We start from the raw sequence: 27,033 nt of genomic DNA on the forward strand, positions 1-27,033 counted from the left end.
GCCCCCCCCGTGCCCTTCCCTGGGGACGTCCCCTCGGGAGAGAGGGCGCGCGCACCGCTTGGCGCCTCAGAGCGGCGGGCGCGCGGCCGCCCCTGGGCCGGGCCCCGCCCCCTCGGGCCGTTAGCGGCGGCACCGCGCGCGTGCGCGCGCGCTCGCGGGGCGGCCGTTGTGGGCGGAGCGGTTGGGGCGGGGCGGGGGCGGAGGTGCCGCCGCCGCCGCCGCTGGAGCGGAGCCCGGGGGCGGGCGGAAGGGAGGGGGGGGAGCGGCGGCGGCGGCGGCGGGAGGAGGAGGAGGAGGAGGAGGAGGGAAGAGGCACCAGCAGCAGCAGCAGCAACAGCATGGCGGCCGGGCGCGAGCGGCTGAGTGCGCCGCCGCCTCCTCCGCCTCCTCCCGCCGCCGCTGCCGCCGCCGCTCCCGAGCCGGAGCCTGCGGGCCCGCTGCCCAAATAGCCGCCCTGCCCGGTCCTGCCCCGCCCGGAGAGCGCTCGGCCATGGAGCTCACCAAGCCGGCCTTCCCCGCGCTGCCGCAGGCCAAAGAGGACTCTGAGGTGAGCGGCGGAAGGAGCTGTCGGGGACCGCCGTTCGGCCCCGCCGCTCCGGTCCCGCCTGAGGAGAGTCCCCCGCTGCGGGGCGGGGGGGGCAGCTGCCGCGACGGCCTCGTGCGTGCCCGGCCCCGCGTGGCGCGGATGGTCCCGGCCTCCCGCCCCGCTTGGGGCTGTGAGGCCCCGTGTCCATCTCCCCCCTCACCCCCCGTGAGTGGGTCCCCCCGGCAGCCTTCCCCGCCGTGGGGTGTCTCTCCCCCCCTACCCCCCGCCTTCCCGGCCGCGGTGTCCCCGCCGAGATCCCAGCGCAGGCCTCACTGGCCGCCCCCGCGGGTCTCCGCCGAGGCGCTGGTCCGCCTTCCTTTCCCCCCCCCCCCCGCCCTGTACTGGGGACACCCCAATGACACCCCCTCCCCGCGGGACCACCGGACCCATCCTCCGCTCCTGCCTGTTGTCCTTTGCTCCCTGCCGCCTCCCCTTTCGGGTGCCTCCGGCCTTTCCCCGCCTGCCTGCTCTGGGGCTGCTGGCGAGCCCTGCCTGCTGAAGAGAGGGTGCCTGCTTTCACAGAAGCCCCCCCCCCCCCCCGCCCCGGTTCATCTCCCTGGCTTTTGCCTTCTGATAGTGGCCCCTTGCTGTCCCTGGTGTCCCCTCTTCTGTGCTTCAGGGTGTCACGGCCTGCCTATTAGCCGCCCTATTGCTTTGCACTGCCTGTTCCCTCTCCCTTTGTATGGTCACCAGTCCTGTCCTCCATCTGCTGCTGGCTGCCTGCTTGCCCCCTTTTTTGTACAGGCAGAAAGGTAACGAGCTCCTAGCAGCCAGTTACCGGTGTGTCCCCTTCCAAACAGTTGGCGTCTGCGAACTCTTAGGTGCTCCAGAAACAATTTGGCGCTCTGGTGAGTCTCTTGGGGAGGCGTTTTTACGGTGTTCGAGAGCCAAGACTTCTCCGCAAGCTAAGACAGGTGGCAATATCTGCGAAGGCGAAACTGCACCCTGCGTGGTGTCAGAGGAGTTGGGTCAGCGTGGTGTCTGATTTCTGAGCTTGGCTTAGCTTCTGCGTTCTGACCCTGGGTACTGGTGGTGTGTTTTCGTGTGTCGCAAACAGCCCTAAGCATCCCGCTTTGATAGAGTCAGATTTAATGCAAAATGTCACAGTGTTCATAGTGTCAGAGCTCTTCAGAGTTCCGTAGATTGTTGTGTATTCCATGAACATCAGCATTTATCTCTCTCTTAACGGAGTTGCTGTTGAATGCTGTTGCTGTGGTAAGTTACCTGAAATATGGAAGTTACTGTGGTTTTTTCTTTTTTGGTTTTGTTGTCAAGATGTAATAACCTCTCTGCTTCAGAGCTATGGAGGTGTTTACAAGTCACCTTGGTTGTTTTTGGAAAGCTGTAATCAGTTGGTGTCTGAACACAAATTGTAGACCACCCTGTAAGGTTTCTACTTTGTTTGTTTTTAAATATGTTTGGTTTTAAATATCTTTTCTTTCTGGAGAAACTGATCATATTATCTACAGTTACTTCTGAAAATGGTTAACTAAATTAGCCTGGGTGGCTTTTTCGAACCGGTTTATAACTAGAATGGCTAAAAAGGAGTGTGTGGTCAAATAGATTTAAAAGCAGAGGTCACTGCCAGTCTTAACAACTCTTAGCTGATGAAAACTGAGATTATAACATAGTGTCCCTCAGGATTTTATTTTTTGCTTTTAGTAGCATAGTATAATGTATGGAACGTTAGAACTTTTACCTGCTGCAACACCTTAGTGGAGACTTCCAAGGACTAAGTTAATGTTTTTCAACGCTTTACATTTGTACCTGACTTGATCTAACTACACTATAGTTGCAGTATTTGGGGGGAAATAGAAGAATTAAAGCCAGTGCGAGAATGTCACAGTTCCTGTGGAGCTAACTCGTTAAGCAAAGAGTAAGAGCCTTCAGCCCAAACCTTAAGAAGATGCTTTGGAAAAGCAACTCGGGGAAGCCGAAATCATTCTGCCCACGAAATGTCATTATTCATGGAAAGCTGAAAATCATCCCCTGTGTATCGCAGGGAGAAGGTTCTTTAGTGGGGAGTGCTCTCTCATGGTATTTCAGGAAGTTGGGTACGTATGGTTCAACGCTGTCTTGGTAGATTTGATTTGAAGATGTTGGGGGGGGAAGGGGCGGAGAGAGAACTGGGGGAATCCCTGGTTTACTTCCTGATGTCCAACTTTGTGGTCATTTGAAGGCAATCTGACTGCCGCCCCCCAGCTCCCTTCTCCTGGCTGACACCAATAACCATGTGACAGCTTAATAATAAAACCAAAAAAAAAGGCAAATCTGTGAGCTGCTCTGGTCTGAGCTTCAACTGGCACAAGAAAAAGTCAGAGAGCGGGTCAGGGCTTTCTGTTGAGAGGTGACAGCAGCCTGCGGTTGGATCGACTTCTCTAGAGAAAGTTTCTGTTCGATACGTAGTATTAGAAATTGCTGGATTTTTAAACTTCTTGGAGCTTGTGAAATGCCACGTGAAGCAATGCTGCTGATGCTTGCCTGCTGGAGGGAGTTGTGCCTTCTTTGCATTCCTAATCTGTTACCATCTCAGCAACTGATGGAGCTGAAGTTGGTTCTTCTGAGCGCTCTTAGTGACGTGTGCTGCCTTTTTTTATTCCCCAGCAGTTTGTGTGTACTTACAGTTCATTCAGGTGGTGAAGCCGTGTTTGTTACAGGTCATGTTGGCTGGCAGCTGCCATGCTTTGGTCCAACCGTGTGTCAGTGCTGGCTTGAGGTGCTGCTTCTGGTCAGCTCTTTTGCGCTGGCTGCGGTCTGGGCGAGTTGTCCGGTTCTGCAAGGTGAGCTAGCGAGGTCTGGGATAAAGCTTCCCTCTTTTCCTGGTGAGTCTGTGGCAGTTAAAAGCTGAACTCCTTTTTACGGGTCCTTACGCCGTCTGAGTGTTTTCAGCTTTCAATTTTTGGGTATTCAACGTGTAGCTTGACTCATCATTCCTGTTCTTTTAGAGATTGGTGATAGCGAATATGTCAAACTCTCATGAGTAATAGCGATCCTACGTGGCGTGGAAACCATTTCCAAGCTTAGATTTGTATGTCTTTTTCTAAAATTTGCACATTTTCCAAGATGAGGCCTCAAACTTTCTCTTAAATTTGAGAAGTGCATTTTTTTGTTTTCTTTGTGTTTTGTTTTGGTTCCCCCCCAGTATAAGCACGTATGGCTGAAGACCTGTTAAAAGAGGGTCAGGTTAATAACAGTTAGTGCATGCTGGTGTGTTAGTGCTGAGGCATCTTAGCACGTCCAAAAGATGGTAAATAAGGACTGGGGTAATTCAAGGAATTAATGGAAATTGTTTTCCCATTAAATTTTAAACAAATTTGAAAAAAAAAGAGCAGTGCTAGGACATATGTAATGGGAACGCAGCAATAACTACCAGTTCTTTTCTTTGTCAAAACATGAGCATATTTGCTGGTAAGCAGGCTAAGTAAACTAGTTTTCATGAGGTATTTAGGATTTTTTAGAAGTCTCCATGGTTTTTGTAATGGAATTATCAGCTTATTGAGTAAACAGTCATGTTTGCCTTTTTATTATGCGTAAAATCTGAGCTCTCTTTAGCACATGATTCTTTTGGAAGAAATTTACATTTCTTGACAGCTATATTTAGTCTGAAATGCTAATGTACTTTTGACTGCTTTTATTTTTAACTGTGCAGCAGTGCAGTCCATCGAAAGGTGGAACAAATCTCTTAAACTTCTTTACTCTTACTTTTGATAGGAATCACCAATAACCCCCTTTAGACATAGCCATTCCCCTCCTGCAGACTCTTTAAAACAAATAGGAAGCCTCTATTGTCGTATGTATCTTAACCTGCCCACGTGACAGAGCAAGAGAAATTCAAACCAAATGCTGTGTTATTGCTGGGAAATGTAAATCGGGTGACGGATTCGGATCGTACGGCTGTGGGATACTATCAGACTAGTTTGCATACCTCAAAAGAAGCGCGCTGTGGCAGCTGCAGTCGAGCAGTCTTGTCAGTCGTGAGTAACTCGCGCCTTGCATCCGTGGGCAGCCTGTTGAAGCGCAGAGGCATCCGCACAGATGTGAAGGTGGCTCACAACTGGAGCAGTTCCTGGAACTGGGGACTTCAAGCCTGGCTTTTCTTATCTAAATGAGGATTATAAAGAGACCTCTATGTTCCTTGGCTGTCTCAGTATAGCCCAGCTCACTGGGCTGTAGTTAAAAAAAAAAAAAAGACATGAGACAGAACATACTTGCACCCTTATAAACAATTCTGAGAACCTGAGTTTTTCCTTTACCAGTAAAACTTGTTCGTTAGTGCTCATTCTGCAGATTCTTCGTAAAAAGTGAGTCGTCAAGACCTTTAGTTGCGGTGGGTAGAAATGCTGTGGGGCGAATGCAGGAGCAATACTACGAGAAAAAATGCAAATGGGCCTCAGCTTCTGTGCAAGTCTGTTTAAAAAGAAAATAATACCAAAAGTGTGGCAGTCCTGCCCCTTGGCTCTGTGCTTCATCTAAGTTGAAGAATTCTGCTTTCACTGCTTTTATCCTGCTTTAGTAAAAGCCGATGATCCTGTGTGCTAACTGGTATTTAACGAGCTAGTAGAGGTGTCTTTTGGACCAATGTCACAGAATTGGACAATAAAGAAACATTTCTATCTTATCTGTATAATGTTTCTACTTTCCATTTAGTTGCCTTTGTCTACCTTTTATCCTTTTCCGTGGCTTGTGTTCCTCTTTGCTAAAATAACCTTTATTTCCCCGTTGTACGCTTCTTCCGTCCTCTGTGGGCTCTGTCATTCCCACCTGCTATTGTTTTTCCTCTCCACCTTCCTGCTTTTGTATTCCTTTGTACTTTCAAAAGCAAGAATGTCTGCCTGAGGACTTCCCAGTGTCCCAGTACCAGAACACACTGTTAAACATTCCTTCCCAGCTCGTGTTTGCCGTTGTGGAGGCTGACCGAGGTGCGATCTGTGACCGAGGGGGGACTTGCTGCTACAGCAAAGCCCATCTGATAGCTGGCTTTGCTAAAAAGTGGCTTTACCCTCCCTGCCAACCGCCCAGCGTTGTCACCCTTTTTGTCCCCATGCTCATCTGACCTGTGGTGACCTGGAGCAGGGAGCTTACTTGGTAGACAACCAGCTTTGCTAAAAAAAGCTGTTAGTTTTGGGCCACTATAGTTTCCTGAGCGTGGTGACCATAGGATTAAACAACTGTGCGAGGGTGGGTTACCTCACCCTTTAACCAGCTGCTGCTTTGGGTCAGCAGCCCTGTCAAAGCCTTCCTTAGCCTTGTTGGAGCTCTGTTCTTGGTGGTGGCATGTCCACATCTTGAGTGAACAGGAAGATTTGGTTTCATTTTTTGTATTGCACTAGGACTTCTACTTGAGGGGAAAAAAATAATATATATATTTAGCTCTGAAATGGTCAGGCAGTTAGAATAAATTATCATTGTAGGTCTCTTCTGACTGAAATAATTCTGTTTTTTATATATATATAAATAAATGCTTCTAACTGGAAGAACTGTCCAAGTGTGACTGAAACCAGAGACACAGCCTTTCATTTCATTCTTGTTTGTAGCTAATTTTGAGGCCCTTAAAGTAGCATGTTTCACAGTGATAGACGTGACAGGTTGCAGGAACATTCAAATATTTTTCTTGAATGTGTTTTCAGTACTTCATTTGTCTGTTTTCTTATTAGAAGATGGCAAATGCATATGCTCTATTGCTACGTTAGGATTTCGTGATTTCTTTTGACAGTTTGTTCCATTTTACAAAGGCCGTTAGTGTAACTGGCTTTATTTTTGTGCAGGTCTTGAGTGATAACACCCCCCCCTCCCCCCTTCTGTTGGATTGTATCAGCTGGGAGGGTTGGTTGGTGTTTTTTTTTTTTTTTTTTTTTTTCAAAAAATTGGAATACTTTCAAAACTAAGATGTGCTCTCATTTCATTGTGTAAGTTAGACTTAAAACTGCCTCAGAATGAGGCGTAAAGCTTTTGTGTCAAGGTAATCGTTAAGGGATCAGAACCCACCCACAATCCAAGCTGTAGCCTGCTAAGGGGGGGTAGTAGTGTTGATATTTAATGTCATTGTGCCCTCTGACTGTGCTGATACAACCCTGTTCAGCTGTAACTCCAGTTTCCTACACAGAAGGGGTACAAAGTTATAGCCGAGAGATCGGTTGGCCAGAGCAGATGAAGGCACCGAAGCAGGTCAGCAGAACGTGTGGCTGTCGCTGCCGTAACAGTTGTCTTCAGCTTTGATTTCACAACTTGTGGAAGAACGTGGTACCGGGTTTGGAGGAGAGACTTGGAGTGTTACAGTTGGTATGAACATCCCGCTAGACGTGGAAACAAGTTTAGGCAAGAGGGTTCTGACAGCCCTAGATTTGAGGTATGCCGGGAACTATCGATCGTGCAGTTTTGCTGTGATGAGTTACGGTGGGAAGAGACAGCTGTACAGAGAGGCAAGTGATGCTGTTAAATCAACAACAGAAGAGCTGTTGGAAAAGGGTCAGAAACCTGGAGTGGTCCGGAAAGTTTTACTGGGGGTTACGTGCAGCTCTTCAAAAGGACTTGAGTAACGGTCTTGAAAGCAGGGAGTCACTGCAGATGGGGGCTGATGTCCAGTGATGCTGAGCGGATAAGGGGCAGCAGCTAAAATCTAGAAGAGATACTTCTTGATGTCAGATTCTCCTTCTTTAAGCTACTGATTTGATTTATTTTACTGGTGTGTTTTTTCAGCACCTTTGAGAGCTTCTTCCTTCATCTCGGGCAGTCTGTGGTTTGCAGGCTCTCCTCATAAGGCAGCAGGAGTTTAACCATAATCATGCAAGTGCAGTACTGCGGGTCGCCTCAACCAAAGCTGGGCTTTGGCAAAGGCTGACCAGGATGGACCTTTGATATGTGAAAATTAGATGGATCTTCAGACTTAAGCTGTTGGTTAGGGACCGGTTGAGCGGTGTCGCATAGATCCATTTCACTACCTGCCTGCTGGTGGGGCGCGCAGATTGCGTAAGGTACGTTGTGGGGCTGGGTTTGAAAGCACAGTCTTTGCTGTTGTGCAGACCTTGAACATAGATGAGTCTCAACGTCGGGGCTGTTAATATAAAATTCAGATTATGAATTTTTTAATTAAAGTCCTGGCCAAGGTCACTCTTTCAGGAAAAAGTCCGCGTGTATGTGCCTTTGCCTGTGTCAATATAAGGGATTTTTTGCCATTAAACTGTCCTTTTAAAGAAGGACAGGTATAGCTATGGCAAAATATTGACAAAATAACCATAACTGTTGGCAGAGTAACTCTTGATGTAGTTTGGATGTTGGGTTCCCGAGAAACTCTTTGTAGCATAGACCAGTATCGCCTGTTCATTCATATCTTCAATTTCTTTTAGCTGGAGGCTGGCTGTAGGTGGAGAAGGGAGGGCTTTGAAATGTGCCTTTTTTTTTTTTTTTTTTTCCCCTTTTCTCCAGCTAGTCACCCCATTCTGGGACAGTCGTTGAAGTGCTTTAGCCAGTCCCTGGCACTTCATCCGTGCTGGGAACACCCTCAGCAAAACAGTTGAGGTGTCTTGTAAACTTGTCCGTCAGGGAGTTGCAGTTTAGTTTGGGAAGGTCTGTCAGAGGTGAGTGGCTCCTCTTTTAAAACTTTGGAGTCGGGGGGAGGTTATTTTTTGCATTCCTTCTCTTTACTTTTGGGTCTGGCGAGTATTGGAAATTGTGTCTTCCAGTGAGTTGTCACTTGCTCTGTAGATCCTACCAAACGCTTAGCAGCAAGGAGTTCTCTTACTCTGTCCAGCTCTGGCATCATCGGTTGTTTTCTTAGCAAAATTCCTGTATTTACTCTGATAAAAAGAGAAACTTCCAGTTGTTATTTGTCTGCTGGGTGCTTCAGACAGTGCGGCAAACGTGGTTGATGAATGAATTCCTTGAAATGAGAACTCTGCTTGAGTTCAGTCTGCATTAATAGATTAAATTTTTTATGTAATTTTGCATAACACTGGAGTAACCTTGCGCTGTTAGTTTTTAAAAGCTTTGAAGCTTTTTGTCAGGAAATCACCAGAATCGCTCTTTCAGTAGTTTGTGTACTTGTATAAAGAAAACATTTAATCTGAGATGTCATCTTTCAGGTATTTATTTTGCAGACTAAATCCCATTGGAAACTGTGCCTTCCTGGCTTCAGCACTGAAGACGAATGTCTGGAGCCAATACCGATGGTTTTTTCTTGTTCAGAATATCTGTGGCATCTGTTGTCTTTTGGGTTTTGGTTTCCTTTGGAGGGTATATTGCTAAATTCTGGCCTACTTATTTCGCACAGCTCGCAGCTGCTGGGACTAACACAATTTCCTGCTTCTAATGCATTTGAAAGGGACATTTGTAATGTATTGTTAAGTCCCCTTGACCAAAGCAGTGATGAATTTGTGTTTTCATTATGCTCCAGATTGAGACTTTTAAATTCCACAAGTATATAGAGAGAGTAATAAGCCCACTTAAGGACTTGTCTGCTTCTGGAGTGAAGCTTAAGCTTTTCAGAGTTTATTTCTCAGAATATTGTTTTTGTGCTCGGACAAAACTGGGGTTTTCTTGCTTTTTGGTGAATGAATTATGCTTTTGTATATGCAGTGAGACAGTGGGATTATGCTAAAGCACTTAGGTCAACCTTCAGAGGATACAGTTCTGTAAATATCATCCTTTTGTCACAGGATTTCTATCTTGTACTACCGGGAGTTTTGTTATTAGAGCTGGAAGGGACAGAAGTAACTCAGTTTACCTCTCTGTGTCTTCAGCAAAGACCATTTCAGTGCATTTCATTGCCCTGCTTGTACTACCATTTTAGCTAGTATTCAAAGAATTATTTTAAGAGGCTTCATGTTTGTTTGCTTTCTCAGAAATGCTGTCCCAGATTCAATTCAAGTGGTTTCCAGAATAACTTTACTAGTACTAAAATCCTTTCTAATTCCTCTACCGAGAGCTAGCAAAACCTCAGTGCCCAACTGTGTGCGTCTGGGGCGAGCACTGGATTTTTCTTGTGTGTCTGAGTGAGAAGGGGCTTAATGTGACATCGATGCTACCAGTACAACTGCAGGTGCTCAGGTGGACAACGCTGCCGTTTAAGGCCCTGGATCTTTCTTGGTGTAATCCTGATCTCGCTTCAGAGGTGGAGTATTTAGAGCTTAACTTTCTCATAGTTTTGAGGAGATTGGAACATCAACAAGAACGACATATGGCAAAGGTTTTTCTTAGCTGTCGGTGTGTGTGGAGCACCCGACAAAGTTATGTAAATAAATGTGCGCAGTCTATTTGATTTGAGAGGTTTGACGGTTTCCTTTTTCTTTTCCCCCCCCCTCCAGCTGGTAACTGTGATCTCAGATACAACTCCTTCGTGTGTGAGGGTCAAAGAATGAGTAAGAGCCTGTTAATAGAGGACAGTGGGTGTTGTAAAGAAGGCAAGACAGGAATAGAGGCTGGCTGAGCATTTTTCTCTTCAGTTTTGGCAGTTCTGTAAAACGGAGCAAAGGATGAAAATGTTGATCCTGGAATTTGCTCCGGGCAGTTCTGATGGATTGAGTTGGGTGATAGTAAATCGTCAGCTGGGAAGGGGTGGTTCCCCAGTGGTGAACCGTCACCAACTGGTGGGTCTGAGATCAGTGGAAGGGTGCGATGTGCTAGCCGTAAGCTAGCTGCCGTGGGGATTCACGTCCTTGTGGCTGCGCACGAGCGCGTGCATTCACTGTGCAAGGCTCCTTCCCACAGGGACTGTCCAGGATGGCGCAAAGTGGAGGTTCACTTGGATGGCTTGCTCCGTTCGTGGGGAACACAAGCTTCGAAATGGTTAAAGCTAAATCCTGAATATTCAAAATGAAGTTGGTTTGGCTATATTAGGTGGGTCAGTGTGGATTTAAAGGGAGTTACCTGCTATACTTGTTATCTTCTCACCGTTTTTTCAGTGGCTGTAGGAATGTACCAGTCAAAGGATATTTTTTTTTCTTCTGTGGTTAGTACAGAATGTTCTAAAGCTTTCTTCCTTTTTATTTTTTTGTTTTTCTCCCCACTCTAGAGGGAAGTTTCTAAGCAGAAAGCTGAGGTGTGGATGCACAACACACTAGCTGTTCTGCACAGGCTTCGTCTCCGATGTAGGGTACTTGAGGTTTCTTCACATTAGCTTTCAAAATAGTGTTCCTTGCCCTTGAGTGTCGCTGCGGTCCATGTGGAGAGTTAGCAGTAGGTGTAAGCTACTGTCGTGCAGCAGGTAGCTTGTACACTCTGCAGAAAATACATTTTGGTTCTTTTTTGGTTCTTATATATGGCTTGCACGTACAGATCTCTGCCTGAATGTGTTTTTCCCTTTGTGTGTATATGTAATTACTTTTTTTATTTCATTTTTAAGGATTGGACCTATCCCATGAGGCGAGAGATGCAGGTATGACACCCTTTCATTTACCATTGGAGTCAAAACCCGTGGTGTGTTTAGTAACAGAAAGAAAGTGTCCTACGAAAGAGCTGGTATTGAAATCGGCCTTTAGGGGTGAAGTGTCAGGCAGCACCGTAGGAGAGATGCGTGAGGATTGCCAGCTTAGAGTGCAGGTGTGCTTGGATCTCTGTTGGGCAAGTACTTCAAAAAAAAAAAAAATTTTGTCCTTTTCTTCAGAATCCCCTAAATACTCTGTTTTTGTCTTTGTGAATGTTTTTAGAAGGTTGCTAAAAATATATTGGAGCTTTATTTTTTTTTTAAACTTGGAAATAAGTGTTCTTGAGCAGGATGGGCAATTAAAATTTTCCTACCATGATGTCAGCCAAATCTTTGCACAAGAGAGGATCTACAGACCTACAGGTCTTTATTGGCGGGGAGATAAATGGTTAACAATTGATGTTTTCCTACCACTAGGACAAAGGTAGAAGAAGGCTTACCGTGCGTGTAGCTTTTTTTTTCCTCCACAAGAGCAATTTGGAATTAGTTACAAGACACGAGTATATCCAAAGTTAGTGTTCCCTTCACTTGATCTGGAGCTGGGTAAGATGCAGTAATCAAACTGGAACTTCGTCCAAATAAAGGACTTGATTCCTGTTCCAAAACAAGATCTCCAGCACAAAGATCATGTTTCTTTTATTTTGCCAAAATGACTTTTTTTCCCCCCCCAATCCTGTTACAAGTGACACTTGACCACACCTCTCACACTAATGTGTAAATTACTTGTTTCCATGGCCGTACTCCAAGCTGAATGTGATGTATTATTTCAAATACTTTTGAGTTGGTATTAAATGTCTGTTCTTCTGCCTCCTAGGAAATCTTACCTGGGTTATTTTTAGGCCCGTATTCCTCAGCTATGAAAAGCAAGGTATGATTTTCGGAAGTGTGTCTCATGAGGAAACTTTGCTGGGGTGATTTGGTTTGTTACCGTGCCGACACGTTCAAGTGTTGTCTATATAGGTGTGAATTTGGTTGCAGTCCTGAACTGGAGCAGAAGCCAGAGCAGAAGTCATAGGTGGTGCATTAATGGGATGGTCCTTTTACCCTGCGGGATTGTCTGACTGGCGCCCCTGTTGATGCTTCCCCTTCCCAGAGCGTGCCTCAGGCACACGCCAGGGCAGTTGGCTCTTACAAGACTTAGGATTCCTGAACAATCTTGTGAGTGAAAGGGTTGTTTCAGGGGAAAAATGGAAAAAAAAAAAAAAAAAAGCGCCCTGATTAAATTATTTCGTGTGGCTTGAAGTTCTGCAGGCGTTCCTGCACGCACACGTGCGTGCTCCATCAGTTCAGCTCGTCAGCTTTACCTGAGAGAAAAGGGCAAGTTTGAAGTGACTTGCACACTAATTGCAGCGAGCGTTCATGTGTGAGCTGCTTGCATTGAAACTGAGTCTTGTAGTTAAGCTTGAATGTAATTTTCCTTAGAAAAAGGTAAACCATTCGAGACGGGCCCATTACCGACCAGGCAATCTGTGTCCTTTGCTGAAGTGATGCCGCACAAATCAGAACTGGGAACTCGCACGTGTGCAGTGAAATAAGGTGAATTGCCTCCACGATAAAGCCAAGGGCTGCTAAGACAGAGCTGGTATCTGCAAACTTACCTCCTGGTTCAAATGATCTTCCTTTCAACAAGAATCCAATGCTAACTGAAAATTACGGTGTCGTGTAGGGACTTGCAGTTTCAGGCAAAGTGAAAGGTGGGCAGAGACGCTTGCAGTTTCAGGCGAAGGTGGGCAGAGACAAACAAGTTCACTGAATGCTTTCATCGCTGCCTGCTCCTTTTGTCGTTGTTAGGAACGCTTTTTCTTGCGACTGCTAATGGTTGTCTGTTGTCTTTTTGAAAGACAAAATTATTCACATTAATGCTTTGAGGATTAGAAAACTAGCTCTGGTTTTTCCTTGGGGACATGGTATAGCCCTATTGTGTACTTAAGTATAGCTTTTGTTTATTACTCTGTAATCCATGGATTCTGTAATTTAAAAAAAAATTGTGTTTTCTTTTTTCCACAGCTACCTATACTTCAGAAACATGGAATAACCCATGTAATATGCATACGGCAAAACATTGAAGCAAATTTTATTAAACCAAACTTCCAACAGTTATTTAGGTGAGAAATGATCAAGATTTTTTTTTTTTTTTCGGGCTAGTGTTCTTTCCAAATACTTTCACATTTGTCACAGCTACTTGAAAAATGTGCTGAGGTGTAGAAAGACTCGTAAATCCAAACCATGAAGCTTATTCATCCTGCTAAACTCTAGACATGAGCAAGTCTGCGAGTGAGAAGGATCCATTCGTTTGCAGTAACTTTCTTTGGTTTTGAAGTCGTTAGTTCTGAGTGCGGTTTGTCCTGCTGATAAAACATCTGAGGTAACTTCACCAGAATATGAAAAAGTTGCACAGATCCAGAAAAGAACACTGGCCCCTGTTTACAAACTGGTGTGAGTGTTGCGGTGCACTGCTTTCAAACAAGGTAGTGTCACCTGTAGCACAGCACCTGTGAATTTTCTGGGCTCTGAGAGGTGATTTTTTTGTCAGGGGATGTTGGAGAAGGGTGTAAGGGCAGCTCCAGGGGTTGCTTATTGTAGAAGCTCTGGAGCTCAGACCAGAAAGTAAAGCCAGGAGGGCAGGTTTGGGTGTCGTAGTGGGGTCGAATCGGCTGTACATGCACTCACTGTTACTGTGTACTCAGAGCAACTTTTTTTGCAGGTATTTAGTCTTGGATATTGCAGATAATCCAGTGGAGAACATCATACGTTTTTTCCCTATGGTGAGTATTTGTGTGTGAATGCCAACGGGTTGGGAACGGAGTTGCCCAGTAAGAGTTTCCTGAACTAAGAGATACCAGTTTCAAATTTGGGATACCCAGCCTGGGGCACTTGGAAGGGCTGCGAACTCTTGAGTGACCATAGTATTGCCGCTGTATTCAGCGTAATGAACTCCTCTTGACAAGGACAGAGTTGTACGAGCTGTAGCTCGCTGTGGTCTCAAAACCAAAAAAAGCAGGGGGAAAAAATTAGTCTTCAAACCAAACAAAATCAGGTCTGGAGAACTTGGCCTGTAGGAAACTTATTTTGTGAGCCCGAGAGTATTTACATCTCTTGCATCAAATACCAAACCAAATTCAACAGGAAGGAGTACCTAGGCGGTGTAACTAAGTTTTACAGCATCTTGAAATGCGTTTACTGTAGAGGGATTAAAAAGTAACTTTAAGTGAAGCAAGACCGTTACGTACTGACCTTTGGAAACAGAATAAACCCTTAGCTTTTAGCTATGGGTTTGTCTCTTCATTTGAGTCACAAATAAACAGAGCAGAAGCATTTTTGTCCTTCCCTGATGCAAAAAAAAAACCAAACCACCAAAATCTCTTCTGGCTTCCCTATACATGGCAGAGGTGGTCATGGTTTTGGAGAATGAGGTGGCAAATCAGTTGATGGCCTGCAGCTTTTCTAGAGCATAGTCTGCAAAGTGTAAATGCCGTTGGATCGAACATCAGCCTTTGCAAATCTCTCAGTTGCTGATGTCTTAGTAGCTCTGTGTCGCTGTATTTTTAAGAGTCTGGTCTGAGGTTTCCCCACAAGAAATGATTTAACTTTCTGCTTTTCGTCTGATCAGCTCTTTCAACCTGGCCGTGTTCCACAGACCTCACTGCCTCATGTCTCACCTTCTAGATTTTACTTCTGTAACTGCAAAGATCACTGGAGAACTTCAAGGAAGCCGCAGGTGTCAGCAGAGTGGTCCTGGCCACATCGCTGCTGATGGGGGGGGGTTGTGTTCCCCACCCCCTCGTTGTGAAGCAAAGATGTTTGGAAGTTAGTTTTTGTTACAGCGGCATAACATGTGACATGTAAAAAGCACAACATACTGGATTTTGGTGCATTTTTGTCTCTGGCTTCACTCTAGTTTTTCACTGACAGGTTTATGGCTAGTTAGAAGTACAAAAGAAATGCAAATGTCCAGTGGAAGTGATGCCTAAGGCCGTATAAACAGAGTGCAGTATTGTCACTGGGTATAAAAACAGATACAAAAAATGCTACCAAATGTAAATGCAAGTAGCAGTAACATGTGAAATAATCTGAAACTTTGAGCCTTGTAACTTTTCTTCTTTTTAGACTAAAGAATTTATTGATGGAAGTTTACAAAGTGGAGGTAAAATATTAACTTTTTTCCTTCATTTACTAATACGTTGTTGTTAAAGCTTTAAAACTAACTCAGTGGTGTGTAAGAGGCTCTTAAGTATGAGGTTTTCTTAAATTTGGGGTTTATTATGCTTGACTTGAACTATATTATACAAATTCAGAGCAAAGCATTCTTTCCTTTTGTCTCTGACTGGACAACAAACCTCTTTGTATATCTGGGTTTGTTGGGGTTTTTTGTTTGTTTTTTTTTTTTACTTGAATCACAACTTTGTTCTGTGCATGAGGGTTTCTTTGTCCACTCTTGGAATTAAGGCCTTAAATCTGTATTGTGGTCCTGGAATGCAGATTCCGTGACTCAAAACCCTCAGAGGAGCAGGAATCCATCCTTCTGTATCCCAGGGCAGCGATGGACAGAGCGTAGATAGTAACCCAGAGGGAAGTAAGACACAGCTGTTACTCTTAGGGTGTGCCTTGCTACTGTGTAGTTCTCCATAACAACGAAAAACTACATTTCAAAGAATTTTCTTCAGTCTATACAAGTGTGGTTGGTGTATTTTTTTTTTTCCCTTCTCAGGAAAAGTTCTTGTCCATGGAAATGCAGGGATTTCTAGAAGGTAGGAAACTATCCATCCAGCTTGTTAGCTTTTTTTTTTTGAACAATGGAAATATATTTTTTTACTAATTTCTTGTTTCTTTTCAGTGCTGCCTTAGTTATTGCGTACATAATGGAAACATTTGGGGTGAAGTACAGGTAAGCCCAGAGCGTGGTCGTGCAGTGAACTGTCTGCCTATCTGTCTGAAAAGGCAGAAGTGAGAGAGAGCTTTAGCACAGGTCAGAAGTCTGATGTGTCACTTCTTAACTCAGGTGGTGTGAGTAATTTTGGAGGGAACATAAACAGTTGAGTATTGACACATAAGCCAATTGTTCCCTACTGAGACTGAGCAAAGCCTTTAGGGCAGATGATTCCACTTCCCTGCAGGTTTGTTGACACCCTTTCTCTAAGAAGCAGGTACCTGCTGCTCATGGCAAGGGGACACGGCCCTCCAGAGGCGGGTGCCTCGCTCTGAAACTACAGGAGAGGCCCCGAGCGGCGTGTGGCAAACGGGGCAGCCAGCTGAAGGGTGCAGGTGGGGGTGGGCAAATAGTATTTTCCAGCTTCTCATGTTGCCCAAACGCTTTCAGTTAGGCAGACCAGTTCTGAGGGGCGTTTAGAGGCTGGGTGTTTCCTAGGGACTGATGATTTGAAGACTCCTGAAACCGCAGAGACTTTTGTCATAGTCTGTTTGCCACTGAAGTATTTTCTCTCTCTCCTTCTCTAAGGGATGCATTTACTTACGTGCAAGAAAGAAGATTCTGTATTAATCCTAATGCTGGATTTGTCCATCAACTTCAGGTGAATTTTTTTTTGGGGGGGGGGTCATAATTCAAAAGCCATTTGATGCATCATCTTCCTGCAAAACAGCTGCTTCTACTCAGGCTTAGCATTACTGTAAAAGTAGCCTTCAAGTGACTGTCAGAGCTCGGAAGGAAGATGAGTGGGTACCCCAGGTCATTAGACTGAAGCTTGAGACAAAGCAAATCCAGGAATGGAGGAGAAATAAAAACGCTGTGTTATGCAGTGATTAAGAGGCTCTGAAACAGCTGAACGGGTGGCTGAGGAGACTGCAAAGCGTCTGTGATGCTTCTTGTCACTTGAGTTCCCAGGGGATGAAGCTCACAAGTCTGAAACAGCTAAGAGCAGTATCGTGAAGGTGCTTTATCATATGCCAGGAGTCCATGGGGGGAATGGGGATTGAGTATCTCCTGAGCTCAGTGGTTCGTTTTGTGCGTTTGTTTTTTCAAGTCGCTCCTGTGAGGAGGAGTTGTGTAGCGCTGAAAGCGTGACCGGCCGCTAGAGCGCAGCTTCAAGGCCACGTATGGTTTGTCCTTGTAACCAATCTCTGAAGCTCCTGTATTCTACGTTTGGGTTGGTTCTACTGGCCGCCTGGGAGCAACGAGGAGTTCTCTGAACATGCTGACAGAGTTTTTGAAGTGCGAGTTTACTCTCTTCCTTAAAGGCATTTCTTGTCATCCTTTAAGTTTTCTTTTGCTCTGTCTTCCTGGCGGTGGTTGTTGTTCACCTCAGAGCAACAAAGAACTCTCCTTCTCTCAGATCTCCACCTTACTGTAAGATACTCTCTAGTCCATCCAAGCAAACTCTCTGAATAAGCCCTTCTCATCCTTCCAAAGCCAAATACGTATTATTACACTTTTCCAGGAATATGAAGCCATCTATCTAGCAAAATTAACCATCCAGATGATGTCACCGCTGCAGTTGGAGAGATCCCTCTCGGTTCCACCTGGTACTACAGGTCAGAAGCCTCTCCTGTTGTGTGTGATGCTGCTGGCTTAGCGGGTGTTGTGAGGGGACGCTTGCACCCTCCAAGTAAACCTCCAGCAGAGGTGAATCCCGGACTTTTGGGAAGGGCGTGGCTGCAGGTGGTGGGCAAGCTGTGTTCAGACTTGAGCATTGTGGTATTTAAATGTTCTGATCTCTTATGGCTGAGCTTTCCTGTGGTGGTGTCTGCCCTTCCGTACCTGGAAGAGAAAGGCCCTGCCTCCCCCTGTCCTTCAACCCCGAGTTCCCTCGAGGAATCAAGAGGGACAGGTTGAAAGCAGCCAATGTTCATGATACAATTGCTGCCCTTCAAATTAAGGCAGTTGCTCTGGAAAAAAAAAGAAGTTTTGCTGTGCCTTTAAACAGATAACAGGGGATTAGGGCGTGTAAAAATGTTACCTTAGTCCTACAGAGGTGTCCCAGTAGCAATCCCTGCTAAAGGTCAGTGAGAAGGGAGTCGGGGGGGAGATGTAAAGGGAGCGCAAAAAATAGTGGGTTTTTGGAAATTTCTCCTCCATATGGAGAAGTGTGAGGGAAGAAGAGTGCTGTCCGAAAGCTGGAGGTCTTCAAAGGGCAGAGTCCCTGCCAGCAGGCAGTAACACCTGCCCCGTAGTCCTGCTCGCAGCTGCGTGGTGCTAGAGCTGACCTTTTCAGAGGGCTCCTCCTTCCTCTCGCCTTTTGCAGGAAGTTTAAAGCGAATGCACGAAGAGGATGAAGAACTTGGAACCATGCAGGTGGCAGCAGCACAGAACGGATGATCCCTGAGGACAAGCGCTGTTTGTGTGGTGAATTCCTGCCAAGAAAGGTGAAGAAAACTAGGGAAAAAAGAACGAATAATGCAAAACAATGAACACACACATAGCTTCTTTTCGATTACTGGTTGCTTTCAGATGTAAATCTGCCTCTGCAACACACTAAGCATCATTTTTAAGATGTTGGACTTCTTGAATGAATAGATGGCACTGATTGTTTTACTCCTTTTTTACACTTTACAGTTTTATTCTAAACCAAGATTTTTGGACTTGCAAAGAGGTATTATTGCAATAATGCACTTTTCATACTTGAAATTTCTTTATTTGTATGATATAAAGTTATTACTTTAAACAAAATGCAAGCTGGGGGGATTTGTTTATAAAGTTATTTGTGTAATTTATAACAAGAGACTTTAGTAAAGAAAACGTTTGCTAAAACTCACCTTGTTCTCACTCTGTATTCTGGCTGTGCTTGTAGAAATGTGCTTTATGAACTGCACCATGTGCTGCTGCTGGCAGTTGAGCAACAGCAGTGATCTAATCAGTATTGAACTCTTTACCTTGTTATAAAACCTCATTATACACTGAATTATTTTGAGACCGACACTCTGAGACCAATTTAAGACAGAATACTGTTCTAAAAATCTCACCTGGTTTTATGCAAGTTAAAATTTAAGACAGTACTGATTGATTACTTAATAAAATAGTCATGTGCTGAATTAATACAGAGGGCAGCTACCAATTTTACACACATCAAGACTGAATTCTTTTAGCTAGCCTTAAAAAGCTGCTTGTTAAATTAATTATAGGTTGATTTTTTCAGTTGAACGAGCCAGTATGGTCCCCCTGTCTACTAGAACAGTGCATCTTCAAACTGGTATTGGAGGAGTAGTTCCCTTTGCAAGACAATAGTTGCATCATTTCAGGTAAAAATTGGATTGGTTGAAAAACTGAGGCCCGAAACACTGGCCATAATCAAGACCTAAAGGATTCACCTCAGCTCTTCTAAAGTGTTAGAGTCAATTAAGGCCACGCACTTACCAGTGCTTTAAAGGTTTCCAGTTGGGAATTGCCAAGGGGGTTTGTGCAGCTTTAACTCATCCCCCTTCTCAGAAGCGCTGTGATAACCGCTGGTTGTGCAAGTGCAGCCTCAGTTCTGCATCTCTGCTTTATTTGCCACTCAGCCTGTGGTATAAAAGCTACGACTGAAATGATGGATCCTTTAGAGCACCGCGGTGACAGAGCAAATCCCAAAGCTCTTTGGAGAACTCGTGTGGGGGATATCTGAGCTTGTAATTAGACTGTTTTTTTTTAACAGGGAACAGGTGAGCTCAAGGGAGTTGAATCAATATAAAAGATATTTGGGGATCTGGACACCCAGCATCTGCCTGGACTCTGGTACGGCTGTGTGCGGATAGCCAAGGTCCTCTGTCGGCCTCGGAACGAGCAACGGGTGCTGAGGTACCTGTGAGGGCAGACACCTGTGAATTCGGAAGGCATGAATCACAGCATGGTCTGGGCTGGAAGGGACCTTAAAGCTCACCCAGTTCCAACCCCCTGCCACGGGCAGGGACACCTCCCACCAGACCAGGTCGCTCCCAGCCCCATCCAGCCTGGCCTTGAGCACTGCCAGGGAGGGGGCAGCCACAGCTTCTCTGGGCAGCCTGTGCCAGGGCCTCACCGCCCTCACAGGGAAGAATTTCTTCCCAATATCTCATCTAAATCTCCCTCTTTCACTTTGAAACCGTTACCCCCTCATCCCATCACCACCCTCCCTGATCAAGAGCCCCTCCCCACCTTTCCTGTAGCCCCAGTTAGGTAACTGGCCCCCTTTTAAGAGTCTAGACACTTGTGCTGGGAGGATCTTTTCTGATCAGGACTGTCCAGCAGCTTGTTTACTTTGTGGGAGCCTGTTTACTTTGTAGGAGTTCTGCCTCGCTTTGTGTATTCAAGGCAAGTTGACCACGCCTGTGAGGTGCTGATCTTTGCTTAGTCACCGATTCCCTGCCTTGTCTTGTCTTGCGGAGGGGCAGGCCCTCCAGAGCTGGTCTGGGCTCTTGGCCTCTGTCAAAGCTCTTCCAAGTAGTCAGCAGATTCTGAAAACTACTGCCAGGGTTAAAGCCTGCTGCTAGAACAGACGTTGTGACACCTGAGGAGGAAATGCTCGGGGTGTTTAGCTGAGCCAGGACAGAGGGGTGAGGCTTTATAGCCTCAGAACCTCCTCTTGTGTGGAATGGGAAGGCCCTGGCGTGGGGAAGGTTCAGCACTTCAGGGGAGCTGAACCAGCATTCAGCAGCTCTTTGTTGCTCTCTGTTCTCTGCCACCTATGTCGGTGATGAGGCAGCACAAATCCTTCAGAAAAAAAATCTTTAAGAAAGGTGTGATGCCTTAGTTAGGGAAGTTTCAGCTTGAAAGAAGGAAGTGTGGCTGTTATCTCCTGAAGAACTACACCTTGTCAGTGTGGAGCTGACTGGCTAAGCATGCAGTGCTGGTTCTGCAGTTGTTTGGTTTATGATGCGCTGTTACGAAACCTCTTCTCGGATGTTTCACCACTTACCCACCCCCCAGGGCTGCAGTGGGGTTTGTGGATGAGTCTCTTGTGCAGTTTACCAAGTGCTGCCAGCTACAAGCTTCTGACGATACGTTGGGAACCAGAACTTGTCCATAAAATTGCTGTCTTATTTCAGCTCCCTAGGGATCCCTTGGGCTGGGCTAGAGATGAAACACAGATGGAAGAACAATCCTGATTCATCTAACTATCCCCTGCCAGAGAGGCTTGTTCATGCCCAGTCTGGTTCTGTCATCTCACTGGGGTCCTGCTGCTTCCCTGGGGAGACTGTTTCACAAACTAACAAGCTTCATGACTTAAGGATTTTCCACTAATCTTGTGGGTTTTTTCATGCCATTACCCCCTACTGATGCCTTCAACAGTCATTCTGCTTGGTCTGCCTGCTGCCTTGCAGATAACAGCCTCTTGGATCCCAAGGGATTCTGAGATTAGTTCTCCTCATATATCTATTAGTAAGCCCTTTATTTAAAACTTCTTGACATCTGTCTCATTTCATTTACTGCCAGCAGGTATTTCAATTACTGTTTGCTTTCTGGGCTTAAACCAAAGGGGGCAGATAGCAGCGGGGGTCCCTCACCATGACCTTAGAGCAGCAGTAGACGTTGAATTGTCTCCCTTCAGGCACAAAGCTGCAGGACTCAGATCTTTGGGGATCCCCAGCTGTGTGTTAAGATCCTAACATTCCCTTTTCCAGCTTAGGGGAAGCAGAGCGAAGGAGCTGGGGATCTCTTCCTCGTGGGGGGAAGAGCTGTTACCCAAAAAAATGAAATCCCAAGGAGGAGGTAACATTAAACCTCAGGAGAAGCTGGTAGCTACGGTTGATTTCTGACGAGAGCCTTTGTTCCCTGGGAGGGGGAGATCATGGTCTCTCCTGTTAAGCCAGTTGTACCATAGGTAAATTGACAGGGCTTCGGTTTGGGTGATGCAGAAGGTATTTTAAGACCACCTGGGGCAGTTAAATGCTGTGGTTTGTGAACTGTGACAGTTTAAAATACATCTGCCTGTGTACTAGGTGTCCTTCCAGCTGCCTGGGGCACGCTGAAACCACAGTGGCCTTCCTAAATCCCCAGCCTGGGGAGTATCAGCTCTACCCCATCTGCCTGCAGTTGGTAGATCTGTTTAGTGCTGACACTTCCAGGGCCTCTGCTGGCCCCGAGGCCGGTTTCTGCCCTACAGCTCCCACCCACAACCCTTTCTTCCTGTAAAAGCCCCTACCCCGAGCCCAGCCTTCCTCCAGGAGGAATTCCCAACAGCCCAGGTGTGACACAGCAAGAGACAGCACCTCTCCTCTCACACCCAGCCGCCCGAAACTGCTCTTTCTGGAGGGGTGGCAGCCTGCCCGAGGTTGGGAATGTCACCTCTGGTGACACAACAAAGAGCTCTTCGAAGCTAAAGGGATGCTGATGAGCTGGATTCCACCCAGCAGAGGCATTGTCAGGCAGCCACAAAACCCAGCTTTCAACCCAATTCATTTGTTTTACAATGAGCTAAGCTGGGTACACAATCACCTGCTCCTCACTCGTATTAATCTTTCCATTAACTCTTAATGAGGGCCTGGAGCTATTTAGATGGTGTAGATATCCTGGAATTCAAATAATCCACTTTAAATTAGCAGAAATTCAGAATTAATTAAAAACTCTGAAAGGCAAGAAAATCCACCTCAGTCACTTGGGCCCAGCATAAAGGAGTAGCTGATTTTATACAGTTAGTCCAGAGATGGGGCTCAAGCTGCTTAGAGCTTGTGTCAGCAGAGCACATCTGGGGGAACAGCCCCAAGAAAATGGGGTGGCAGAACCCACCCCCCCTCCGAGGAGGGCAGAAGGCGACTTGCTTCACACAACTCCTACTTGCAAACGTGCATCAGAACATGCTGGAAAATCCCTGTGGAGCCTCAAAAAGTCTTTTCCAGTCTCGGGAAAGGAGAACAGAGGCGTTTGCTGTTCTGAAAGGCAACAGGCACACGCTTACCCCGGATACCTGCCGCCAGGCACAACGCAGCAACACGAAACACAGAGCAGATCCATCCGGCAGACTTCATTTATTCAGCTTAAAGATTTTTTTCTTTTAAAAAAAAAGTCAATAAATAAAACAGACATCACCAAGGGAACACTATATCGAGTGAAGTACCATCAGGAACATTAAATAGAACCCCCCCACCCCAGCTGAAAGTAGCTCTCCACAACCAAAGAACCTTTTGTAAGGCCCAGCTGTTGACAGACGAGACTGGCTGCTCTGTACGACCCTCCGCGTATTTATAATGCCCTATTATTTGTCACCCTCCTCGCACAAAACGCTGCTGTTGAAACCACGCCTTTGTGCATGATTTGCTTGCCGTGGTTGGCAAAAAGTGCTAAAAAACAAACAAAAAAATCAGTTAAATCCTCAGGACCAGGACGGGGGATTCCTCTGCTTGAGGCATAAACCATCACCAGCAACACCACAGCCCGCCCGGCCCTGGGAGCTCAAGCACAGCGAGCCGGGGGCGTTCGGCGTTGGCATCACTGCCAGTCCCACCCCGCTGAGCACTGGCCAGAGCCCCACTCGAGATGGGGTGTATTCTCTGTCCGACATTCCAGTTTCCCAGTTCCCTTTGCCCTGGCGCAAACCATCACCTCATTTTTTTTTTTTTTTTTTTTTTGGTCAGAAAACAACAAGTAATTACCCTGAAAACAAAGTTATCAGCTAAAGCGCAGGATCCCTGCAGCGATACACACACATCCATGTTGAGGCTCGGACCACAGCCCAGGAGGATTCTCCCCTACCCGCACAAAAATGTAACAATTCCCATTTTTTTTTTTTGGAAAATAGTGCCTATAAAACTTGAGGTACGCCAACTCCAACAGCGCTTCCGTGGACAGAACGGAACAAACGCCCCTTCTGCATCCCTCATCCTGCATAAGAGCAGCGTCGTCCCGACCCACCTCATCCTCCCGTGAAGCACGGACGCGACAGCACAATCCCCCTTTGGCCACCAAGAAAAGAAGCGCAAACTTTTAGAAAAATACGATGCAAGAAAAAATTTGAGATAAAAATATATACCTTTGGTTAAAAACCATCCCTTTAAGAGTCCTCTGTAACTCAGCTAGAACAAAAAAGCTTCACTTTGACTGAACAGTAGTAAAAATTAGTTCTAAGCGCTTATTTCCTAACCCAGAGGACCCTTCTAAACTGTCAGTTGGTTTTGTTTTCTTCCCCCCTGCCCCCAGATTTATACATTTGATGTTTATTATTTATAGGGATTGTTATATTTGCAGCAATAAACTATATAAATTTTCCACGAAGAGAATGTTTGGAACACAATCTTCTCCACCAACAGTCTTTACAAAGAAAAAAAATAAAATAATCTACTAGAAGTTCTTAATTAAAGAACCGTTGAAACATGTAGTTTTCTTCAGATACCGAATAGCCAAACCTCTTGTAGAAATCCACATTTTTTGGCAGACACTCGAGGGTGATTTTGTAACAGTTCAGTCTCTTACTTAGCAATGTCAGGGTGGACACTAATCTGAAAGAAAAAAAAAAGAGACAGAAAACCAACAGTTAAATGAAACTGCCCGGAGCGCTGATTGATTAACATTTAATTAGCTAAAATTATCAGGCCTGCAGCTCTGCAGCGTATCCCTTCCCTACGCAGGACAGTTGCTATCCCAAGAACCAAAAAAAGCCAGAAAAAGAACAAAGTACCAGCGTCTTGCAGACAATTTTACGCTCCTGCTGCAAGAACCTCAGCTTGCGCTCTGCCGGCTGCCACGACCTGCCGGCTACACGACTTCCCCGTGGCTGCCCAGGCAGCATCTGCCCCCCCAGCTCACCCGCAGAGCTCAAATCCCTGGTGAGCCATCGCTGGCAGCTTGTTTTGGGGAAGGTGGGAGGACAGAAACCAAGGGCGTGCTGCCTGCTGCTGTGAAATACTTACAGTTTGCCAAGCTGCTTTCCCCGGCACTCCCTGCTCACCACGACATCCTCTATCCTTCCTCTCTGCGAAAGGACAGGCAAGCGTTAGCCCCACCGGCCGCTGCTGGGTTAGTGACCCTCCTGCTCCACGTTTCGTGCTGGGGTTTCCTACTGTCTGCTCCAGAGGTCCACACCGGAGCCCCTTCCAGCACCCAGCAGCCGCTCCAGCCCCCCAGTTTTCACAAATCTGGGCTGGGACTCCACAGCAACGAGACCCTCAGCCATCTGCTCCAGCAGAACCAAGTCTGACTAGTTCAAAAGCTCGCTGGGAGGACAAAGACATCAAATTGCTCTTTTTCCTTAAGAAAAACCAAAGCTCCCTTTCGCTATTTAGCCGAGCACCCAAGGATGGGAGATATTTTTAAAATGCCTTTGTCACCGACTCAGCAGAAGGTACTTCATCACACAGGAACACCATAAAAATAACACGAGCGGAGTCAGGACAGGATCTTTCTCCTCACTTTACAGCTGAATATACCTTTGCACAGGAGTGAGTGAACTTATGTTCGATCACCAGCGTTGCTGTAGCAACAATCTGCCCAAGATTCGTGTCTTCGACCACGGTAACGTAGTAATCTCCAGATCTCTTCATGTGCTCGAAGGTTTCTGTGGGAGCAGAGAGGCAGTGGAACAGTTAAACCTTGGATTAAATCGCTGGGAAGTCGCAGACTCGCGACAGATTCAGAAGGCTGATTCAGGATCACAAGGAAGATGCACCCAAGACCACAGAACCTGAAAGCCTCCGAGTCAAGACTAACCCGAGAAAAGCAGGAAAAAAAGCAGAAATTCAACAAATGCCTTTTCCTCCGCTGCCGAGAGAACCCTCCTTCCCCAGCACCCCCGCAGATGGGCACCACGATGAAGGCGGCAGCACCTCCTCCAAGTTTTCTGCCCTCTCAGGCAAACCAGAGAAGCAAGCTCAGGATGCTGTTGGGCTACCACCAAAGGCAAGGCTCTGCCTCGCCACCGGTGCTGCCATGACTCAGCCCAAACCAGCCATCACCCTTCTGCCACCCATCTAAAGCTCAGTCTCAAGAGCAGGTAGATAACTGAGGCCTTTGCCGGCCAAGCAGCCCTTCGGGATAGCTGCAACCGGATCCGATGCCGAGTGCCAAAGGCTGCCTCAGGGGAGCCGAACAAAGAAATCCCTCTGGCATCAGGCAGTCGGGAGCCCCACACCCAAGGAGCTTTGCTGTCAGCATCACTGCCCTCTGGTTCCCAGCAACCTCCGTGGAAATGCCAAGAAATAACGAGATACTCACCGATAAACTGCTCTGGGCTTGCCACTCCAGTTTCAGTCAGCTGACCCAGAACCTTAAAAAAGCCTGTTACAAAAGAAAGGGGAGGTGGGGGGGGGGGGAAACAACGCTCTGTGAGGGACAGGGACACACAATGAGCTCCAAATAGCACAGAACAACCCGAGGCGGCTGTTTGGAGAGTTCCCACTGCTGCAAACCGCAGCTTGAGTGCAGATTTGGACGTTCCAGACAGACAAGGATAAGCCTGACGTGACGTGCTATTAAGCTTTATGTTCAGAACAACCTTTTTGTCCAAGTTGCAGAGTTAAAGAAGTCATTGTGCCCTCAGGATTACAGTTCATGTTACTTTTATACTAAAGGAAACTGTAAGAACAACTGTGCTGCCTCTCTAAAGCTCTGGTGAATAGGAAGCTGTGGATTATTTGGAAGATTCTACTTGAATTTTAAGATTGTTCTCGAGGTTATTTAAAACGGTAAAACCAATTTTGAGGGTCACCCAATCCGCGGTGCCAAGCGCTCAAATTCCCCACTGATAAAAACAACCCAAATCAGACAAAACAAGCAGCCCAAATCCATCGAAAGGCGGTGCAGAAACACAAATGATCTAGCTCAGCACCCAGCATTCATTTGGGATGATCACTCAACGGGATTCTACCTCGATTTAAATCGGCTGTGCAAAGCGGTCTCAAAACGAGGCCATCTCCTGGATCTAAAGGAGAAATAGCAGGAGAAAACGTCGTCGTGTTCTCGCTCCAGTCAAGCTCGTGCAGAATGTTGGGGTCAAACATCGGTGTGTCATCAGGCATCACGGTTGCAACAGGCATCATGGCTGCAACAGGTGACCTGGAACAGAGACACGCGGGGAAGGAACGGTTGGGTTTGCTCTTTAATCTCTAAATTAATCTCTAAATATGCCATTTCACCTCGTTACACCGTGGGATGTTCCTCAGGGATGTAGAGCGGTGCATGAAGCCAGGCTGCAAT

General features: G+C 46.4%; 2 protein-coding genes across 5 annotated transcripts; one reads left to right on the forward strand and one right to left on the reverse strand.

Moving 5' to 3' along the window:
• Nucleotides 1-469: 469 nt before the first annotated feature.
• STYX (serine/threonine/tyrosine interacting protein) lies at nucleotides 470-18,683 on the forward strand. 4 transcript variants are annotated; one of them, XM_086462720.1, is made up of 11 exons: nucleotides 470-547; nucleotides 10,923-10,955; nucleotides 11,818-11,871; nucleotides 13,011-13,108; nucleotides 13,708-13,768; nucleotides 15,111-15,147; nucleotides 15,712-15,751; nucleotides 15,838-15,888; nucleotides 16,459-16,531; nucleotides 17,396-17,489; nucleotides 18,200-18,683. In XM_086462720.1, the coding sequence occupies exons 1-11, from the start codon at nucleotides 491-493 to the stop codon at nucleotides 18,271-18,273; spliced, it is 672 nt and encodes a 223-aa protein (XP_086318846.1). In that variant the 5' UTR covers nucleotides 470-490; the 3' UTR covers nucleotides 18,274-18,683. The 4 variants fall into 4 exon arrangements, with proteins under 4 accessions (XP_086318846.1, XP_086318848.1, XP_086318847.1 ...); XM_086462721.1 differs by lacking the exon at nucleotides 470-547 and adding an exon at nucleotides 1,387-1,434; XM_009947339.2 differs by lacking the exon at nucleotides 470-547 and having other exon boundaries at nucleotides 10,449-10,955.
• A 5,510-nt stretch (nucleotides 18,684-24,193) lies between these two features.
• GNPNAT1 (glucosamine-phosphate N-acetyltransferase 1) lies at nucleotides 24,194-26,876 on the reverse strand. The gene is made up of 5 exons (XM_009947338.2): nucleotides 26,705-26,876; nucleotides 26,053-26,115; nucleotides 25,269-25,396; nucleotides 24,753-24,814; nucleotides 24,194-24,341 (listed from the first exon to the last, which is right to left on the reverse strand). The coding sequence occupies exons 1-5, from the start codon at nucleotides 26,874-26,876 to the stop codon at nucleotides 24,194-24,196; spliced, it is 573 nt and encodes a 190-aa protein (XP_009945640.1).
• Between the last annotated feature and the right edge of the window lie 157 nt (nucleotides 26,877-27,033).

Source organism: Leptosomus discolor, chromosome 3, assembly GCF_034619465.1.
Source record: "Leptosomus discolor isolate bLepDis1 chromosome 3, bLepDis1.hap2, whole genome shotgun sequence".
Lineage (NCBI taxonomy): Eukaryota > Metazoa > Chordata > Aves > Leptosomiformes > Leptosomidae > Leptosomus > Leptosomus discolor.

Bases quoted from the DNA above. Each gene is read 5' to 3' on its own strand.
- STYX (XM_009947339.2), top strand. From the start codon at position 10,839: ATGGCTTGCACGTACAGATCTCTGCCTGAATGTGTTTTTCCCTTTGTG. The intron at 13,109-13,707 runs GTGAGAAATGAT...CTTTTTTTGCAG, and splicing joins AACTTCCAACAGTTATTTAG to GTATTTAGTCTTGGATATTG. The intron at 17,490-18,199 runs GTCAGAAGCCTC...CGCCTTTTGCAG, and splicing joins GGTTCCACCTGGTACTACAG to GAAGTTTAAAGCGAATGCAC.
- GNPNAT1 (XM_009947338.2), bottom strand. From the start codon at position 26,876: ATGATGCCTGTTGCAACCGTGATGCCTGATGACACACCGATGTTTGAC. The intron at 25,397-26,052 runs GTGAGTATCTCG...CTGCTCCCACAG, and splicing joins AAGCCCAGAGCAGTTTATCG to AAACCTTCGAGCACATGAAG. The intron at 24,342-24,752 runs GTAAGTATTTCA...TTTTTCTTTCAG, and splicing joins GGAAAGCAGCTTGGCAAACT to ATTAGTGTCCACCCTGACAT.